This window comes from Melanerpes formicivorus, unplaced genomic scaffold (genome assembly GCF_026170545.1).
Source record: "Melanerpes formicivorus ecotype bairdi unplaced genomic scaffold, bMelFor1.0.p_v2 SCAF_15, whole genome shotgun sequence".
NCBI lineage: Eukaryota > Metazoa > Chordata > Aves > Piciformes > Picidae > Melanerpes > Melanerpes formicivorus.
The window spans coordinates 12,303,443-12,324,755 of NW_027142367.1; the positions used below are offsets into that span (position 1 = coordinate 12,303,443).

The following is a 21,313-nucleotide window of genomic DNA, read 5'->3' on the forward strand; positions in this document are numbered from 1 at the left end:
TGGCCTAAACAGGTCGGTTCAGGAAAAGGAATAAACCCCCAAAAATCCAGGCAAACAATTCCTGACCCTGGGAGTAACCTAGAGTACTGGTGGGAAGAGCTTCTGCAGTCTTTCCCCGATAAGCAGTGACAGGGTCTCCTGCTTCAGGCACTGGCCCTAGGTCACGATTCTGCTTGAGGGCCAGGTCCTGAGGCTCCTGCCTCTCTTCCCTGATCATCAGCGATGAGAAACAGAATCCGCTTTCAGAGCAAACAAACACTGCATTTTTGTACATAAAAGGGAAAAGCTGCCGTTGTACCTGAAACCAGAAGTCTCCCCCCACCACCACCCCGCCTCAGCTCCTGTACACATTAATCCGCGCTGTAAGCTTATTCACAGGCTCTAAAAGCAGAAGCTGAGACACTTAATCTGTTGATTTGCCCTAATGCCGAGATTGGCATCCACTGTTGTTGTATTAGCCGTAACTAGCTAATACGGGGTGTACAACGCGGATATACACGCTAAACAAGGCCCCTCTGGCTCCTTTTCCCAGGTAAATAATCAGGCAAAAGGCACCCTCCGCGCACTGTTACACACTCGGCACCACACTCCAGCCGGACAAGCTTTACCCGTGGCTGAGGTTTAAAGCTGCCCGCAGCCGACTACCCTAGCAGCTCCCTGGCCTCTTCTCCAGCTTGGACTCCATGGCCACTGCGGGGGAAGGGCCGTGCCGTGCGCGGAGGGGCCGCCCCGCCGCGGGCAGGAGAGGGGAGGGGCCCCAACACCGACGCTTAAGCGTCGCGGCCGGCGCTGTCCCTGTGGCTGGGCTCGGCCATGGAGGTGGCTAGGGACTACGTGGGCTCGCTGCTGCGGTGAGTGCGGGGACACCCTCCTTCATCCCTCCCAGGGCGGCCGCCAGTTTACCCCACTGCTCCTCAGTACGGGAGAGACCTGTTGGAGCGGGTCCACGGGAGGCCACAAAAATGTCTGGAGGGCTGGAGCCCGGTCACTGCCAGGACAGGCTGAGATAGTTGGAGTGGTTCAGCCTGGAGATGAGACGGCTACGGAGAGACCTTACAGCAGCCTTTCAGTACTTAATGGGGTCAATAAGAAAGATGGGGAGGGACTTTATCCGGGAATGTAGTGGCAGGACAAGGGGTGGTGGCTTTAAAGTAAAAGAGGAGAGATCGAAACTAGAAATTGTTTCCCATGAAGGTGGTGAAACCCTGGTCCAGGTTGCCCAGAGAGGTGGTAGAAGCCCCCTACCTGGAAACGTTTCAGATCAGGTTGGAGAGTGCTCTGAGCAGCCTGCTTTGTTTGAAGATGCCTTTGCTTGGTGTAGGGGTGTTGGACAAGGTGAATTTTAAAGGTCCTTCAAACGCAAACCGTTTTGTGATCTTAGCAGGTTGACTACTGGCAACCTGGAGGATGCTTAAGAGGAGCCAAGTCTGAATAAATCCATTTTGTCAGCTTCGGGTTCTCAGAAGTGAAGGGCATTTTCCAGGCATTGTGTGAGGGCTAGTCACAGCAGGTGTAGGGAGAAGGAGCTTAAATCTGATGGAGGCTTGCTGTCATGGCCTTTTGAGCCTCACATTAAGTTCTTCTGAGGGAAGTACTACCAGGAGCTTTGCAGTTTTAACTCCTTCTTGAAGAGTAATGGCTGGGATGTTGTGTTCACCGCTCGGCACTAGTGAGGCCGCTGTCGTGCGTGCAAAGAGCTTGTGTGTGCAGCATGGAGCCTTGGTGTAAGGAACTGCTATACTCCTTGACAACACAACTGTGACTCCTGGCCTCTGTTCACATTTCAGGTGTGCTAACCACATCCATAAATGTAATTGCTCTGTGCACAACTCAGAAATGCAGGTACTTCTAGATGTGGTTCTGATACCTCTGCAGTTCGTGTTTTAGCAGGGAAACCAGATCTCTAATCTGACTGATCTCAGTCTCCTGACTAATTGCTGTTTGTTTGTTTTGTTTTGTTTTAATTTCATTGCCATTGCTGTTACTGCCTTTGTCACTTGTCTGGGAACTCTGACCTAAAAAACAAACCATGCCATGTTCTGAAGCCACTTGTGTTGTGCAATGTTGACTTTTCTGAGTGAGACTGAAGACTGTTGCACCATGTTCTTAGACAAACACTTGAGGCATATTGCAAACAAAGATAGAATGAAATATGTGTACAGGGCTCAAGGCAGGCTTTTAAATCCCACATTCTCCTAAAAATAAAATATTCATCTATCCCACTAGCCTTGACACTACAGTCAGTGCCTGGGGCAGTATCTGCAGGTCCCTCTCTAGCAGATTTTAGTTATTCAAAACAACCTGGACAAGATGCTAGAGTTTGAAGATCGTTCAGTTATATTTTTGTGTTTCCTATTGGTACAAGATCACTGCTTCCTTTAGGGAAGAGCTAGGACTTGATCTTTTCAACTTCAACAAAACAATAGTGGAGCTATCTATGACTAACCTGTCACTCAACTTTCGAATAAAGCTAACTGCGCCTTAGTATGTTCCTTTCTCCTCCAGGGTTTGCTTCCTGACTTAGTCTGATCAGCTTTTAGTAGAAAATTGTTTTTGGTAACTCAGATGTGGTAGGGGAATTCACTGTGTTAGGTTTTTCTGGTTTCTGAGGACAGCTGCAGCAAAAGTAAGTCCTTCTAGGTGCCCTGAATATAGGCTGGCCCATTTGAGTCTGTGGCCTTTGATTCTGGGGAAACAAAGAAAAACCAAATTTTCAGCAAATACGAGCAGAAATGGAAAAATCCACACTCTTATCTGGCTTTTTTAAATCATACTGGCTTTTGTTTCCTAGTACTTCCTATTGACTGGTGACAAGACTCGCTGCTTCTAAGCAGGCATAGTTTAAAGGTGATACTGACTGCTTTCACTGAAATGTGGGTGTCATTGCATCACTGTTGTTTATCTCCCTGGATTCCTGCTAAGTGACTGTCTGGTGGACCTAATGAAAGTCATGGTTTATTAGTCTTTTGGGTTCATTTTTTTCCCCTCTAGTCTTTTACATCTGCTAGAACTAGGCAGCAGTATGAGGTGCTCAGAGCTGCAAAATACGGCTTGTATAGCTGGCTGTGCTAATTAGTGCTTCAGGTGAACTCTTGCAGCTCATGTCCTGTCCATGAGCTGTGTCCCCAGCAGTGTTCCTTCTGGATTACAATGTATGTTTTGGCTTTTTTCATGATGATTTGTCTTTTATGAGTGACAACCTGGCTTAAGTAGTGGGAAAGAAACTCTTCAAAAGGACTGACACTTTCAGTCCTTGCAAAAGGAAGATCTTGGCAGTACACACCACTGGTACATACCATTCAAGTAACTATTCTACGTGCTGGTGTTCATGTGCATGAGAGGGAACAGGATGTAGCTACCTCTGAAAGTGTCTTGTGAGCCCTGAGTGTTGTGCTTCCTGATATTAGGGTGCCCTAAGGAGTCACCTGCCCAGAGGCAGAGAAGCAGGCTTCATATCTGAGGAAAAGACTTAAGTGATTCAGAATGGGAAGTGCCCACAGCCCAGTGGGGTGATTAATTTAGTGAGGAGATTAACAAATGCCCTATCCTGGCATGCTTCCCTTCTGTGGAGATTCAATGCCTGTGACAGTGCTACTCTGTCACCTTGTTCTCCTTGGTCTCAACACTTCTCCAGGAGGAAAGTGCATACTAGTTCTCTAATATGAAGCAGCACCTGTCTCCTGAAAACCATGCTGACTGCTCATTCTCACCAGCTTTGCTGCAGGAAGGATGAGAGATTTCCTCCAGCCATGTGCATATACACAAACTGCTGAAAGCCAGGGACCCAGTGTTTAATCAGCACTACCAAGATGGTATTAGCTTGAGATAGAATACAGGTGCTGAACATCCTCTGCCCTTTAAAAATAAATAAAAGCACCAATAATGCTGAAGAGCATTTGAGGAAGGTAAAATTTGGTGTACAGAGGAAAGGCTTCAGCCCTAAGCCCTGTAGAAGAGCAGTTCAGAATGAGAACAGAAAGTACATTAATCAATGAAATTCAGCAGTCACAAAAATTACTTTGTATGCATCCAAAAAAAAACATGCTTAAAGAGCAGATAAGAGGTTTGGAAAAGATATTCTCCTTGGCCAATGTGGGCTTGTACAGAAGGCATGACTGGGACAACATTAGTTGAGTAACATTATACCATTGTCCTACGAATTCCTGTATTCACTCTGGCTGCAGAAAGAGGCTGCCAGTTCACTCCTTCTCTTGCTGTGAAAGTGTTTGAGAACAGTTTTTCCTATGCAAAACTAACCTTTGACATCTATATGGAACAAAACAGGGATGCATCCTTTTCCCACTCCTGTGAAACTCAAGGAGCAAAGGCTATGCAGGGGGTTAAGTCCAGGAATGTGAGAGACAAAGTATTGTGTCCCCTTAAAAGACTTGTTAGAGAGCAGTCCTTCCCAGATGTCATGCAGAGGGTGATGTTTGGAAAGCTGGTTGTTGAATTAACCAATGTAACTTAGACAGCAAAAGCTGTCACTGGGTGTAGTTAGGAGCAGGGCTGTGGGGACTTGGCAGTTAGCAGTATTATGCACTCAGTTTATGTAAGGGAACCTCAGCTATCACTATCAAAACATGTGATTGCCCAGAAAAAATGAAAACTTCTTTCTAGAAGTGTTTGAATTCTTCCAGCCTCTCTGGCAGCCTGCTCCAACACTGTGCATTTATGTAGTTTTCATTTAATTTGGCTTCTTTTGGTACATTGGGGCACAAACAAGTATTACTCTGTTATTTTTGACAACTAGATGAAGTTTTATAGGCTGCAGATACTGTTTACAAGGTAAATGCCTTGGCTGTTAGAAGTCAAGCCTAACTATATGCTTCAGCTGGACAGGGTGTTGGGGCATCTTGACCAGACTGTGCTTTTGTCAAGAAAGGTTGGACCAGATGACCCTTGAGGTCCTTTCAAACCTGGTGTTCTATGATTCCACGTTGAAAAGCTCCTCTTTGCATTCTGATGCTAGATGTTTTGAATATGGATATGTTCAGTCTCCCAAAGCAAGCTCATATCCGACTAGTTGAAAGGACCTTTGTGTGTTATCTCATTGGCTGTTTATCTTGCAGTTAAAAAGAATCATCAAAGTGGCCAAGTGCAGTAGGAGCTGCTACCTTTCCAATTCAGTCTTAAAACCTGTCACCCTCACAGTAATAGTGACCTTGACATCAGCTGAGCTAGAGGTGGCCCATGTCTGCTTGAAATGCTTTTTCATTTTGGAAGTGTTTTCAAATGTTACTGGCAAGACAAAGTTCAGAGACATATCTTTAGGGCTTTGTAGTATTTAGTTTTGAAAGCAAACTCCACAAGTCTAATATGACCTGTGGTTAGTAGGTCTACAGGGGTTCTCCTCCCCCTCTATTCTGCTCTGGTGAGGCTGCATTTGGAATATTGTGTCCAGTTCTAGGCCACTCAGTTCAAGAAGGAGCTCAGGGAACTGCTTGCAAGACTCAGAGAGCCACAAAGAGGGGAAAAGGAGTGGAACATCTCCTTATGAGGAAAGGCTGAGGGAGCTGGGGCTCTTCAGCTTGTAGGGAGGGAGACTGAGAGGTGACTTCATTCATGTTTGTAAATATGTGAAGGGTGAGTGTCAGGAGGACAGATGCCCAGTGATAGGACAAGGGGCAATGGATGCAAGCTGGAGCACAGGAGGTTCCACATGAACATAAGGAAAAATGTTTTCATTGTGAGGGTGACAGAGCACTGGAACAAGCTGCCCAGAAAGGTTGTGGAGTCTCCTTCTCTGGAGACATTCAAAACCCACCTGGACATGTTCTTGTGTGATCTACTCTAGGTGATCCTGCCCTGGCAGTGGTGTTGAACTGGATGATCATTAGAGGTCCCTTCCAACCCCTAGTGTTCTGTGATTCTGTAATAACTTGCATATTATGCCTATGTCACTGAACTCCACAATCTTCCTCCTTCTCACAGTACTTGGCATAATGATTTTTATAACTGTGCTGATTTTTCATTTGTCTTAGATCTTTGGTATCCATGGGAGCATCTATGGGAGCAGTAACAAAACAGACCCTGTTCCCTCCTCTCATGCCTGCAGGGAGACCTTTCCGTGTGTCCAATGCCTCCCGAAGCAGCCGGAAAGGAATTGTTGCAAGCAGTCTGCAAGAGCTCATCAGCAAGGTACAGCAAACATTCCCACTCTGGATGAAACTTAGTGAAGTACAGTGTCCCAGAAGGGCAATCCACAGATTCTTGTTCTAAACAGCATTTTTAGGGAAGTTCAGGAGAATGTCTGGTGAGTCTTGATGTGAAATGATGGGCCCTCTTTCAAATGCTTACATCTACTGGTTTATTTTTCAGACTTTAGATGCCTTTCTTATATCTGCTGGAATAGTCACTTTGGTTTTGGAGGAAGATGGCACAGTTGTGGACACAGAAGAGTTCTTCAAGTCCCTGGATGATAATACACACTTCATGGTTCTAGAAAAAGGAGAGAAATGGACACAAGTAAGTGCTGACTACGTCTCACTTAACTAGAAGTGGATGGAAGAATGTCTGTGGCTGCTAAAAATGTTAGAAGGAGGGGAGAAAAGGAAGAAAACTTCTGTAAAGAAGGCAAGGTATCAGCTCCATGTTGAGCCTTCCTGAATGACAAATCAATTTAGTTTGGATTTTGTCCCTTGCTTGGGCATAGAACCATTGGCAAGAATCTGCCAAGAATGGAAATGAAACATAGCAACTGAAAAGAATTACAGGGGAAAGCCTCAGAAACAACTTTGTCTTCAGGCTTTTTGTGACAAAGTTAGGACTTTGACTGCATGAAGTTAAAAATACAATGTCTTTAAAGGTTAGATTGTGGGTTGGAGGGGAAAGAGATAGTCTTCTATATGTTAAGAAGAATCAGACTCTTAATTATCTTTCCAAGACATGGTTGTTGCTAGAAAACTATCAGCAGTTCCTTCTACCATGTGCAGAGCTAGCTGAGGTGGACCTGTAAGCAGACCTACTGCCATTTTTCAGATCACACACAAGTGCCTCAGTTGTGTCCCCATTTTTCTCAGTCTCCTGTGGCAATGTGGACAGTTTGAAATTTTTTTTTCCCCCTACTGTGTCTGGGCCATGAGCTCCAGGAGCACAAAAGAAGCTGCAGCCAGGATATGACTACCTTGCTCCTTTCCCCACTACCCTAATGTCCTGTCTGGCACTGCAGCAGAAAATGTTTGGATGCTGCCCTTTTACAGGATGACAACAGAAGGACTGCCATAGCTTAACAGATTATCATAGCACAAGCTCTGTCATGCTTCATCCAAATATTCTGGGTGCTAATGTGGCAGGGGGAGGAGATCTGCTACCAAGCATACCAACTACTTGTACATGTCCAGACTGTTGTTGACAGGGGCCCATATTCTGCAGCTCAGAGGCTATCGAAATAAAACAGGCATGAAATTGCTGGCTAATGATATCCCGTGTTTGACTTGGGCTGATTTATGGCACTGAGTGCAGAAAGGCCCAGTCTTGCACAACTTGATTGCTTCATTTCACATGCATAAAGCAGCTTGGCAGCTATGATGAGCCTTGAGCGGGATGTGCTGACCTGGGTGTCCACTAGGGGGCTCTGTAAATCTGGGTCTTCTGTGGTTTCTGCTTGTTTCTTAGGGGGTGTGTTTTGTTTCGTTTTCTTGAAGCAAGCGATCCTGCGAGCATCACTGTCAGCCCTGAAGGAGACAAGGGCTGATTTCCATAAAGGAGACTGTATTTAAAGTGAAAGATGACTTTCCACGTTGTTCCCCCTTTGCTTTTTGACTTAAAAACTCAATCCTTGGCTGCATCCAAAGCACTGTGAGCAGCAGGTCAAGGGAAGGGATTCTGCCCCTCTGCTCCACTGTGGTGAGACCGTGCCTGCAGTGCTGGGTCATAGTTTCATAGTTTCATTCAGGGTTGGAAGGGACCACAAGGATCATCTAGTTCCAACCCCCCTGCCATGGGTAGGGACACCCCACACTAGATCAGGCTGGACAGAGCCTCATCCAGCCTGGTCTTAAACACCCCCAGGGACAGGGCCTCGACCACCTCCCTGGACAACACATTCCAGGGTTTCACCACTCTCATGGGGAAGAACCTCCTCCTCACATCTAACCTCAATCTCCCCACCTCCAGCTTCATTCCATTCCCCCTAGTCCTATCACTACCTGAGATCCTGAGAAGTCCTTCCCCAGCCTTCCTGTAGGCCCCCTTCAGATACTGGAAGGCCACAATTAGGTCATCTCAGAACCTTCTCTTCTGCAGACTGAACAGCCCCAACTCCTTCAGTCTGTCCTCATAGGAGAGGTGCTCCAGCCCTCTGATCATCCTTGTAGCCCTTCTCTGGACACGTTCCAGCACCTCCACATCCCTCTTGTAATAGGGGCTCCAGAACTGGACACAGTACTCCAGGTGGGGTCTCACCAGGGCTGAGTAGAGGGGGAGGATCACCTCCCTCGACCTGCTGGCCACACTTCTCCTGATGCAGCCCAGGATCTGATTGGCTTTGCAGGCTGCAAGTGCACACTGAGAGCTCCTGTTGAGCTTTTTGTCCACCAGCACCCCCAAGTCTCTCTCCTCAGGGCTACTTTCCAGCCAGTTACTGTCCAGCCTGTATTTGTGCCTGGGATTGCCTCGACGCAGATGCAGGACCCTGCACTTGCTCTTGTGCCTTCAGAACAGGAAGGACATGCACCTATTGGAGCAGATTTAGCGGAGGCCACAAAAATAAGGGCTGAGACACCTCTGCTGTGAGGATAGGGTTAGAGAGTTGGGGTTGTTCAGCCTGGAGAGGAGGAGGCTCTGGGGAGACCTCCTTGTGGCCTTTCAGTACTTAAAGGGGCCTATCAGAAAGATGGAGACAGACCTTTTTAGCAGGGCCTGTTGTGACAGGACAAGGGGTGATGGATTTAAACTAAAAGAGGGAAGACTTAGACTAGATACAAGAAAGACAATTTTTCATGCTGAGGGTGGTAAGAGACTGGCCCAGGTTGCCCGGAGAAGTGGTAGGTGTCCTATCCCTGGAAACATTCCAGGTCAGGTTGGACAGGGTTCTGAGTGACCTAGTCTAGTTGATGATGTTCCTGTCAGACTGCAGGGCAGTTGGACTAGGTGACCTTTAAAGGTCCCTTCCAACAAAAAACATTCTATGATTAAACCCTCAGCCTAATCAGTAGTGGATGTCTCCCCTGTGGCTTCAGCGTACTCTGAAGAAGAAGCTGTATTATAGGCAAGAAATATTCAGGAGGTGGTGTGTCACAGTAGAACTTCTGTGTCTGGAACAGCTTCAGAAACTTGCTCAGGACTTGAACAATATTCCATAAACTACAGGATGGGTTTTCTGTGCTAATGCTTTTAATTCTAGTTGAAAACTGAATGAGAACTAGCCCCAAGCCTGGAATAAGCAAACTGCTTCTGAAAAGCTGTGCTATTAGCAACTGTCTTGCTGTAGCTCCCTGGGTCATGACCCAAACTGTCTCCCTCCCTCTTTTCAAATTAGACAAGAAATGGAGTTGCCACTGTGAAACGCAAGAAGAAAATGGGAGTAGCTAACATCACATTTGATCTGTACAAGCTGAACCCAAAGGATTTTATTGGCTGCTTAAACATCAAGGCAACCTTCTATGAGATCTACTCTGTCTCCTATGACATCAAATGTATGGGAGCAAAAAGCCTACTGCGGTAAGTCTGTTTCCACTGTGGATCAGGTGTGTGTGTCAAGGTGAAATTGTTTGCTTATTGGTTCTGTGAAGCAAATGTGTTTGTAAACTTTGTGGTTTTGTTAATTCCTACATAGCAGCCTATGTGATGAATCTTCCTTTGCAAGGTGGACAACTGATTTGTGGAAATCTGACTTGGTAGAATCTTAAGTTCTTCCCCAAGGCAAAAATCTTGCCAGCGAGGGTGTAGATAAAGTCTCTTTGTTCTCATGAGAGAATTTTCCCAGATTCCTTCAACAGGCTTGAAGAATGCAGGAAGCTGAGGAAGATGCATCGGGCTCTTTGAAGGGGGACTTCAAGGGGATGATATGAGAGGGATGAGATATAATGGCAGAGGTCTTAGTGGTCAACTGGGGGAGGGGGATTCTGCCCCTCTGCTTAGCTCTACTGAGAAGCCACCTGCAGTGCTGGCTCCAGCTCTGGAGTCCTCAGTACAAGGACATGAATTTGTTGAAGTGGTTTCAGAGGAGGCCACAAAAATTATCAGAGGTCTGAAGCTGCTATGAGGACAGGCTGAGAGAGTTGGGGTTGTTCAGGCTGGAGAAGAGAAGGCTTTGGGAAGACAGTGTTGTGGCTTTTTACTACTTAAAGGGTGCCTATAAGAAAGATGGTGACAGTCTTTTTTTAGCAGGGCCTGCTGTTACAGAACAAGGGGTGTTGGGTTTAAACTACAAGAGAGAGATTTAGACTACATAAAAGGAATAAATTTTTAGCACTGAGAGTGATGAAACACTGGCCCAGGTTTCCCAGAGAAGTGGTAGATGCCCCATGCCTGGAAACATTCCAGGTTGGGCTGGATAGGGCTCTGAGCAACCTGATCTAGTTGAAGATGTCCCTGCTCATTGCAGGGGGGTTGGACTGGGTGACCTTTAAAGGTCCCTTCCCACCCAAAGCATTCTATGGTAAAGCTTGCTCAGATTTTGCAATGATCATCTGCCAAATACAGCACCTGAGCAACACAGAGGCATAGGAAAATGGAAGAGATATGACACTGTCTGTTGTCTTCATGTGAACTTGCAACCTGTAGTAAGGCTCTGATGTCACTGTTTTAAAGCCAGTTGGTCTCTAAGCAAACTAAGGGAGCCTGACAAGGACCACTGTCTCCTGCAGGACTAAGCTGTGGTGGTTGTGAGTTTAGGAGATCTGGTGGTTGGGAAATGCTGCCTTACATGGGGCAAAATAATACCTGTCCCAACCACTGCTTTCAACAGTGTGCTGAAGGTCTGCACCTTGTCAAAACTAGCTGTGTGAAGGATCTAGTTCAGATACCTTCACAGAGGTGCCATACTTTGACAGCTGTTGAAGCTGCAGTCCTGAGATTCTCAACCTGGCTTTCAAAATGTGGTTGAAACACAATATGTGGCATTGCTGTATGACTTGAGGGTCAGAGCTGCTCTGTGCAGAACAGACAGGGGTGTGTATATCCTAAGTGATGTTTCCATTTCCCCTGAGCAAAGTGTAGTCTTTAGTCCAAAATCTTCAAACAATCCTTCATCCCAAAATGCAGATACTATGCATTGTAATGGTAATTTTGTTCCCTGGCTTCCAGTCTAACTGACCTCTGCCACTCTACTTAGGTGGTCCTTTGCTTAATCTTTCAGGCCACAGCTGGTGTGGCTGCAGATGAGACCCATCTCTGGTCATACTGCAGTAATTATCCAGCTCTGTGCTACACCCACCTGTAGAACTGGCTTCATTAGGAGTTCTTCAAAGCAAAAAAAATTATCCTTGAACAGCTGCACCCCTCCAGTTCCTGTGTTTGTCAAGTCTCTTGAGCCGAACAGTCTGATTTCTGGCTATCTGCTGTGGAGATGAGGATTAGCACTGGAAATTGCACTGCTAAGGAGAGTTTGAAGTGACAGTTGTGCCTCCCTGCCAATGCAAGGCAGCTGGTGGGGGAAAAAGTGGTGCTAGCAAACAGCTGAAGTAGCTGTGGAGTTCTTCCAGAAGCACTGTTACGTTACAAAGTTGAGCTGTAAGGGAAGTGCCAGTATCAGGACAAGGAAAAAGTGCTACCAAAGAAAAAGGTGACAGAAGAGTTAACCTTGGGTGCTCCTGGACACAACAATGGTATGGCCTGTTTCAACTTGCTGTTGAAATTGAAGACAGATGTTACGTTCTTGGTGTAGTCCCTCTGCTAATGAATTCCCAAATGCTAACTCTGATGCCCTCTCCCTGTACCCACCTGCAGAGTGTGAAGAGAGAGGACTTTAAAATGCAGCAGTTGTTCATCCATGGGAGGGGATTGAAGCCTGCCAGGTCTGATTAGTGCATTTCCCCTGCAGTGTCCAACTGAGGGATCAAATGTCTGGTTCGACAAATACCTTGCTCCATGGCTTAAGCAACAACTGCTCTTGTGTGCAAGTGACACAGTGCAGCTGCTCACAAGCTCGGTGCCAGGTGCAGCTTTCTTTACAACTGTAAAGCTCCTTGGCCTGTGCCATCTGGTGGAGGAAAGGACACGTTGGAAAGGCGTACTTGCGGGAAGCGTGTATAAGGGGACTGTTTTCGAAAGGCCTCCCAGGCTCAGAGCACAGGGGGTTCTACTCTTTAAGTGCATTGGATTTTGACTGCAAACCACCTTCTACCACATTGAAGAAAAAAGAGAAAAACAAACATTTGTAGGAAGAAGATTTTGCCTTCTCTGCTAGAGCTCAAAGGAGAAGTGGATAGCAGCAGAGAGTTCACAACTGCATGTTTTCTCAGACAGGGATTCAGAGAACCTTCCTCCTTTCTTTTTGCGGAAGAGGAAGGCTGGTCTGGTTTCTGAATCTTCATAATCTGATCCCTGCTAGCTCTTATGTACCCCTTCCCCAGTGCCTCAGCTTCACTCTGATGAAGGCCCACTTAACTTGTGTGGGATAAAGCTTGAATATACCTCTTAGTATTGTCCCTGTTGTTTCTTGAATAATGGAAGGAAGACAGCCATAACTAAGTTGAATGAAGGACCATTCAGATATGGTGATCTCTATTCCCCTGTGAGCCTGTGGTGATCCACAGTTTATATTTTAGACCTCTAATGCTTACCTGATCTTAGTTGTTTTTTTGGTTGTTTTTTATTTTTAACCTGGACAGGCTGGAGAGTTAGGCAGCGAGGAACCTAATGAAGTTCAAGGAAAGCAAGTGTAGAATCCTGCAGCTGGGGAGGAATAACCCCCATACACCAGTGCAGGTTAGGGGTTGACATACAGGAAGGCAGCTCTGCTAAGAAGGACCTGGTGAACAACATGTTCACCATGAGCCAACAATGTGCTCTTGAGGCAAGAAGACCGGTGGTCTCCTGGAGTGCAGCAGGAGTTCAGTCTCCTGACCAGAAGGTAGAAGGAGGTTCTCCTCCTATACTCTGCCCTAGTGAGGCTACATCTGCGTCCAGTTCTGGGCTCCCTAGTTGAAGAGAGACAGGGAACTACCTGCAGAGAGTTCAGCAGAGGCGACAAAGATTCTGAGGAGACTGGAGCATCTCTCTGAGGAAAGGCTGAGAGACCTGGGGCTCTGTAGCCTGGAGAGGACTGATAAGGCATCTTCTCAGTGCTGATCAATATCTAAAGGGTGGATGTCCAGAGGATGGAGCCAGACTCTTTTCAGTGGTGTGGGGCAACAGGCACAAACTGGAACACAAGAGGTTCTATCTGAACATGAGGAAAAACTTATTTTCTGTGAGGGTGCCAGAGCACTGGAGCAGGCTGCCCAAAGAGGTTGTAGATTCCCCTTCTCTGGAGAAATTCCAAACATATCTGGACATTGTGATCCTGAGCAACCTGCTGTGGGTGACCCTGCTTTAGCAGGGGGTTTGGACTGGATGATCTCCAGCAGTCCATTCCAGCTGCTGCCACTCTGTAATTCAGTGACCTGTACTGATTCTCACACATTATTATATATTTGAATACTGATACTTTTAAAATCTTTAAAAACTAGAATAGCTGTGAACTGAGAATTCCAAAGGCTGCAGCTTGGACAGCATTAATTTGCCTTGCTTCACTTGTTTTGCTGTTGGGCATCCACTGTAATGTGATTGCTCAGCTTCAGATCTAATCAAGTTTGACCTGTAGCTTGGAAACACCCATAGTGTTGTGGTGGTAAATGACCTAAGGGTGAGATCCTTGCTACAGAAATGCTCCTGGGCTCCCAGGTAAAGTTATCTCCAGTGGTGCTGTTGAGTGATGGCTTTGCCAGAGGCCTGTAAATGTCTAACAGGGTGGCAGCCTGTGTTGTTAAATGTGTTTTCTGATCTGGCCATCATGGCCATAGTTTTTTGTTAATGGCCACAGAGCTATATTTTTTTTCCCTGAAGAAGGTAGAAAACTGGCCAGCTCTTAAGAAATGAGAAGGAAAGGGAGTCCTTAGATCTGCCTCATCCTAGGGGTGGTGTGGGTGGGGGGAAAGGAGTGATGTCATCTTTTTAATTTTACAGAAATGGCTTTTCTTCTACAAATTTCTTTTCTTCTAGGAAGGTGCTTCAGCTGATGTCCCATGCAGCACAAATAACTGGACAGTTTCTTCTCTACACTGGGACCTATATGTTGCAGTTGATGGGTGAATATGATGAAGACGACATGTGCGCAAGATCAAGGCGGGAGTAGTGAGCACAGCTGCCCTTCTGATCTCGGATCCTTTGACTTAAAGACATTCTCTTGCCCAGTTTTGATTGTAATGATGTTATAGGAAGGAGATGCTGTCTGACTGACATGATCTAATGTTTTATCCCATGCTTTGGGATGCTTTGTAGGCCTCAGTAATAAGACAAGGGTTTGGTGTTCACAGTCCCATAACACACCAAAAAGATGGGTGCCTAATGCCTGAGATTTGGCAAAAAGAGAGAGGGCAAGGTTTGGCCCCAGCAACTCCAAATGGAGAATAAGTATACTTGGAAACCTGCACGCTTTGTAACCAGTGGAACACTTCTTGCACAGATTAAAATGTAAGTTGGGTTTTTTTCATGCCTGTCTACTTGCCTTCTGAACAGATTGGGCTGTAAGGTGGGGGAGGGAGGGAGGGATGTGGTTTTTGTTTTTTAATCCTTAACAGTGCTGGTATTAGTGCCCAACTGGCATTGAAGTACAAAAGGGTGAAGTGTACTTACTTACTCCAGCTAGCAATGGAACTATGCATTACAACTGAGTGCTGGACCAGTGACTGTCTACTCTGGTGCAAAGACTAATTGAAGGAAGTACAGTAGCTAAGCAAAAGCTTAAAATTTAGCCTTATTTCCCTTAAAACAAGTTAAAACATTTCATTGTATCTCTATTTTCCTTCAAACCTGCAGAAAGCTTGGGTTAGTAGCACTCATACCAGTTGAAGAACTTGATATATTTGTTTAGGTCTGGTGTCCAGTTCTGCTTAAGTGTTGGATAATTTGCTGTAGCTTCATGAATATGGCTTACAACCAACCTGCTGAAACTACCTTCAGGGGTAAAACTATCACTCCTGTAATCCTTACTGTTCAGTTACAAGTTCACAGTACATCCCAAACCGTACTTGAGGTACACATAAGAGATGCTGGATTTTGATGCCCCTGTGTTTGGGAGAGCGCAGCAGGACATCAGCCTTGTGTAACAGCTGTATGCTCTAAACTGGGGATTTGCAGTTTTATAGTCTCCCAAAACGAGTTGTAACAAAGGGCAAAGTTTTATTTGTTAGATGGAATTGTCCATAATGCTTTCCAAAGCTTTGTGACCTGCTAGCATAACCAGCTTCCAGCAGGCTTGCCCTCAGCAGTGTAGAAAACTGGAAAATGAGCAGTGTTGGGTATTTTGTGTCAAAATACAAACTCCTGTTGCTGAAGTGAAAGAGCCCAACTTTGGTTGTTCATAGGTGTGGCTTTGGAGGTTTTCATTTGCTTGCTCACGTTATATTTTTGCATAAAAACTAAAAGCTGTTAAGGAGACAGCAGATACAGGTAATTGTGTCTGATCTGACAGCAGGTGGAACCTAGGAAGAGAAGCTCTAGTGACAGAGTTCACAAGTGTGGCAGGGGAAAAAAGCAGCAGGAGTGAGAGGGAAAAGACCATTGTGGAGCTCACAGTGCTTGCCATGCCTCTGCTGATACAGGGATCCATTAACTATGTGCATCAGTTGCACTGATCAGTTGGAACAAAACCTAATCTGCTAAAAGAAGAGCTGACAGACTGACAAGATCAAGCATCACGGTTGGTGGCATCTATTCTGACCTGTCAGCTGGGTCTGTTCACTTCCAATGTCACTCTTTATGTTGGGAATATTGCTCTTACCTTTATTCAGAAATTTTTTAGAATAGAATAGACCAGGTTGGAAGAGACCTTCAAGATCATCGTGTCCAACCCACTTAAACAACTAAACCATGCTACCAAGCACCCTATCAAATCTCCTCCTGAACACCTCCAATGATGGTGACTCCACCACCTCCCTGGGCAGTCCATTCCAATGGGCAATCACTCTCACATATGATTTTGCCCTCTCTTTATGGGTGTGACTTAGCCACCTGGAGGAGCTGTACCTTTCAAATCACAATGGTGATGAAAAGCAGGCTAAATCCAAATGTTAAAATGACTGATGGACATGAGCTCACTTGGTTTCTGTCTGTCTCTTCAGTGGTCATACTACTAATAAGTAGACAGTGAAGAAAAGCTTTTCCCCCCCTTGATTTCTGGCATTTCCCATCTACTACTGAGTGTTTGCTGGAGTAGTGGGAAGGGCATAATGCTCCAGACAAGGGGAGAACTAATTCTTTCCTCACAGCAAAGAATGTCTGCAGCTTGCAGCACTGTCAGATTTCTTTAGACTATTTTGTGAGTAGTAAGAAAGGGGTTATATTGAAATGGAAATGTTATACTTCATGTATGTTGTTCTTGACATCCCCCCCAAACAATTGTTGCTGTGATAGCTGTCAGCCACAGCCTTTCTACCCCTATCTGGGAATTGTCTTAACTGGGACTTTGTCATTAATTCTTTCAGCTTTTAAGGACAGCAAACTGTATGCAGTGTTCCTAAGAATATTTATCTTGCTGATGGGGGAAACATCAGCATTAAGAAACCCAAAACAAAGCAACTTGCATAGTTCAGTAGTGCTTTATGTGAACATCTGTAATACAAAAGCAAGTCTGGACTGTGCAGGTCTCAAACTCCAGCTTTTTTTAGCCAGGAACAATTGGTACAGTACTAACACTCCATAGTTTCCAGTGGCACTATCTGAGAACCTAATATGATCCAAACCACTAACTCAGTATGAATTTGCAGTATTTTTAAGCAGCTGCTTTTCTGACAGCTTAGCACTTAAAAGTTGAGCTGCTGAAGGTCATGTGAGCTGCAAAATCTCAATCTCAGAGCATCTCCCTCTGCAAAATGCAAACAAGGTAACTCAGCTTTGATGTTTTCTCAAAAGGGGGGAGAAGTGTCTTGGAATTTTTAAGTATCCAAAAATTGTTTAATTGCTTCTGAATCTGGGGTTTGCCACAGGGTTAGTATTTGAGGAGTGATATTTGCTACTGTACCAGCTTCTGTCCAGAGATGAAGTTTTGGCACTGGGTCAAACTGGAGGAGTTTGTCATTCTCTGAGTTGGAACGAGTTTCCTGTAGTGTTTGGGTTTTTACAGACTGCTTAGGAGGCATAGCTTTGACTTCATCTGTATGTGGTACACAGCAAAGAACAGTTTCAGCATTATCTGTCTTCCAGAAAATTATATGCAAGTGGTGTACAATACCTAGCAGGATACAAACTAAAGCACAGGCTCTTTACTGCAGGTATCTAGAGAAGAGGTCAGGTTTCTGCTTGACACTTTTAGCTTTAATTTTCCTTTCCATAAACTCAATTAATCTGCAGTTGTTACTGTAGCAGTCAAGGCTTGGAATCAGTGACATGGAAGGTGTGAAACATGTTTACTGCCTCCTTCCTCGCACTAGCCCTTTTTGCCTGTTGCTTTGCATCACTTACTAACAATGCACCAAGTCATACTCTCTAGTGACCAAAAAAGGAATTTTCACTGAAGTACTTGATCTGGTTGACTCAAGCACTGTTCACATTCTGCAGGCAAAAGAAAGCTGCTCTCTTTGTGACTAGAATGAAGAATTTAGTAGCTTGTGTGTAATTTATCATTACTTCATTTCCTTCCTTTCATAAACCCATGAAGTTTTTGCTTTCTTGCACTTTCCTATTCTTTCAGCAGAAAAATCGCTACAACCTTTTCTGTCCAGGAGGAGAGGAAAAGGCAGAGTCCAAGTTTCTTGGACCATTAGGAATATGCTCTAGGAAACATCGTGAATCTCTTCCCTACAGAGAAGGGAAGGGTAAAGAGGGGAAAGCAGGACTTTGAGATGGAAGTTTATTCAATACAGTGAGTAGAGAGGTAGGTGTTCACACTATAGGAGATGTTGGTAATTCTGAAGATAACTGTGAAGTGTGAATGTGATCACTTGTAACTGACTACAATTATAGCTCTAAACCATTTCAGTATGCTTCTTCCTAAGACAGCCCTTGAACCAAAAGCACAGGCTTCCTTAGTTAAACCCAGAACAGTTGAAAACCAAAGTACAAGGTATGTTTTTGACATGATGCCTCAAGTTTTAATGGCAGTATTAACTGCTGTGGTATGTTAGTCACATTATATATTAGCAAGTACCCTTTGTGGGGTCTAGAGTTATTACCACTGCTTTCTCTAACTTATCTTGTGGCATATGCAGTTAAGATATTTAGAACCCTGAGGACTCCTGCTTTGCTATGGGAAAATGTAATGCTTTGCCACTTCAGTTTTCAATCTCAATAGTTTAACTTGCTATGAAAATTGAATAGGTGAGAACTAGGTGTCAGTGATGGTTATACTGTCTGATGTGTGGTGCCAATTTTAAGGAACACTGTCCTTGAATAAATAAAAGTAAATGCTGGCTTTGGATGTTGTCTCTATTAATTTTCAGAATAACTTGTTCCTGAAATCATCATGAGTATAAATGGATCTATGGTCTGGCACAGATTGTTTCCAAATGCTGAACTGTGGCAGGGAAGTAACTGGATATGATTGTGTGGCTCTTAACTCTTTACTGCTGACTCACTTTCTGGCCTCAGAAAAACCATGCAAACTGTGTTTGCTGTCATACAAAAGGAATTTGTTCCTCCCCCTTTTACCAAAGTTGCAAGAGACTACTGAGTACAGGAGATAGAAGGCTTTGGCAAGCTCTACTTTCCACTAAGTACTGTAAGGATCAAGACCCCTTTCTATAAGGTGTCATGAGTACTCCCTGTAGTCATTTACCTACAGATACAATCATACATGTTTGATTGTAGGGAAATAAGAATTTAGTTTGAAATACTGCATTTTATCTAGCTCAGGATTAACTTTGTCTTCAGGAGAAATGGCAAGCATGATCAGTCTAGTGCACTTTTATTTCATAACTACATTCTGTATTTAGCTTAAGGGACAGTTTTGCAGAGCTTGACTAGGGAGCTGTTCCCCTCTTGTGGGGAAGCAAGGTCGGAGTTGTTCTTGTGGAAAAGAACAACATTGCACTGTATTTGGTTTAGTGGCAAGGTCTTGGCAGTGAGGAGCGGAGGGGTGCTGTGGGGATGGCCTCTGTGAGCAAAGACCAGTGCTGCCTCTGGTTTGTACAGAGCTGCTTGCAGCTGGCTCCATAATGAGCCCACTGTTGCTGAAGGCTGAGCCCCTTCAGCCAAGATGGTGGTCTCTGTGGAAACATGCAAGGGTAAAAACATGTTGTATAGCAGCTGTGAAAGAGGACTGAGGAAAATGTGGGAGAAACAGCCTTGGAGACATCAAGGTCATAGAAAGGAGGTGCTACAGGTGCTGAAGCAGAGCTTCCCCTGCAGCCTGTAGACAAGACCATAATGAAGCAAGTTGTCCCCCTGCAGCCCACGGACAACCACACCAGAGAAGATAGCCACACTGCAGCCCATGGAGGACCCTAAAGGAAGCTGCAGCCCCTGGAGACCTCACACAGGAATGGATTTTCTGGCAGGACCTAAGGCAAGGGGAAGACCCATGCTGAGCAGTCTGTTCTTCAAGGACTGTACCCCATGGAGAGGACCTGCACTGAAGCAGTTCCTGAAAGTACTGTATCCTGTGGGGAGGACCCATGATGAGAAAAGGAAGAAGTGACAGAGAGGAACTGTTGTGGACTGACCATGACCCTCGTTCTCCTCTACTGTTTGGTGCCAGGGGGAGAAAATAGAAAAGCTGGAAATGAAGGAGTAAAGCTGAGCTTGGGAAGGAGGGGGAGTGGTGGTGAAGTATTTTTAGTTTTGTCTTTGTCTCTCACCATCCTACTCTATTTTTAATTCACAATAAATTTAATCTTTGCTGAGTCTGTTTTGCTGTTGGTAAAGGGTGGGTGATCTCCCCATCTTTATCTTGACCCACAACCTTTTTCTTATTATTTTCTTCTGGTGGCCCCTGGCAGCCAGCCAAGGTTAACCCAGCACAAGCACAAAACACTAGAAAAATAAGCAAACCCCACCTTGTTTCTGCTCACTTGCAGCACAGACATTTGAAACAAATATTTTGCAGCATTTGGGAAGGGGGCTTTTCACAGCTGTGTTTGCAGAGACAAAATCCAGTCACAGGGTTAAAATTTTCAGTTGTTGTAGTACAAAGTGTTTACTGGAGATAAGCCAACACTCTGCACTTGCAGCTCAGCAGGCCAGTTGCATCCCAGGCTGCATTAAAAGAAGCATAGCCAGCAGGTCTGCCACTTCACTCTGCTCTGGTGAGACCTCACCTAGAGTACTGCACCCATCTCTGGAGATCTCAGCACAGGAAAGATAGGGACCTGAGGGAGAGGGTCCAGGGAAGGGTCATGAAAATGATCAGGGGGTTGGAGTATCTCTGCTACAAAGAGAGGCTGAGGGAGCTGGGGGTGTTCAGCATGGACAAGAGAAAGCTTTGGAAAGACCTAATAGTGGCCTGAAGGTGGCCTACAAGAAGGATGAAGAGGGACTGTTTATAAAGGCCTGCAGTGATAGGTCAAGGGGCAAGGGTTTGAAATTGGAGAAGAGCAGATTTAGATTGGATGTTAGGAAGAAGTTCTTTACATGAGGGTGGTGGAACCCTGGAACAAGTTGCTCTGGGAGGTACTTGAGGCCCCATCCTCAGAGATATTCAGCAGCTCAAAAAGCTCCGAGCAACCTGCTCTAGTGAAGGATGTCAGCCAGGCAGAGAGGGACCTGGGGGTGCTGGTTGATGGTAGGCTGAACATGAGCCTGCAGTGTGCCCAGGCAGCCAAGAAGGCCAATGGCATCCTGGCCTGCATCAGGAACAGTGTGGCCAGCAGGAGCAGGGAGGTCATTCTGCCCCTGTACTCTGCACTGGTTAGGCCACACCTTGAGTACTGTGTCCAGTTCTGGGCCCCTCAGTTTAGGAAGGAGGTTGACTCGCTGGAGCGTGTCCAGAGAAGGGCAACAAAGTTGGGGAGGTGTTTGGAGCACAAGCCCTATGAGGAGAGACTGAGGGAGCTGGGGTTGCTTAGCCTGGAGAAGAGGAGGCTCAGGGGAGACCTTATTGCTCGCTACAACTACCTGAAGGGAGGTTGTAGACAGGCAGAGGTTGGTCTCTTCTCTCAGACAACCAGCACCAGAACAAGAGGACGCAGTCTCAAGCTGCGCCAGGGGAGGTTTAGGCTGGAGGTTAGGAAGA

At 45.6% G+C, this 21,313-nt stretch overlaps 1 protein-coding gene across 1 annotated transcript; it reads left to right on the forward strand.

Annotated features, from left to right (window-relative positions):
* The first annotated feature begins 745 nt into the window (after window positions 1-745).
* Window positions 746-19,985, forward strand: CIDEA (cell death inducing DFFA like effector a). The gene is made up of 5 exons (XM_068147633.1): window positions 746-851; window positions 5,985-6,141; window positions 6,322-6,468; window positions 9,482-9,663; window positions 14,149-19,985. The coding sequence occupies exons 1-5, from the start codon at window positions 814-816 to the stop codon at window positions 14,279-14,281; spliced, it is 657 nt and encodes a 218-aa protein (XP_068003734.1). The 5' UTR covers window positions 746-813; the 3' UTR covers window positions 14,282-19,985.
* The last annotated feature ends 1,328 nt before the right edge of the window (window positions 19,986-21,313 follow it).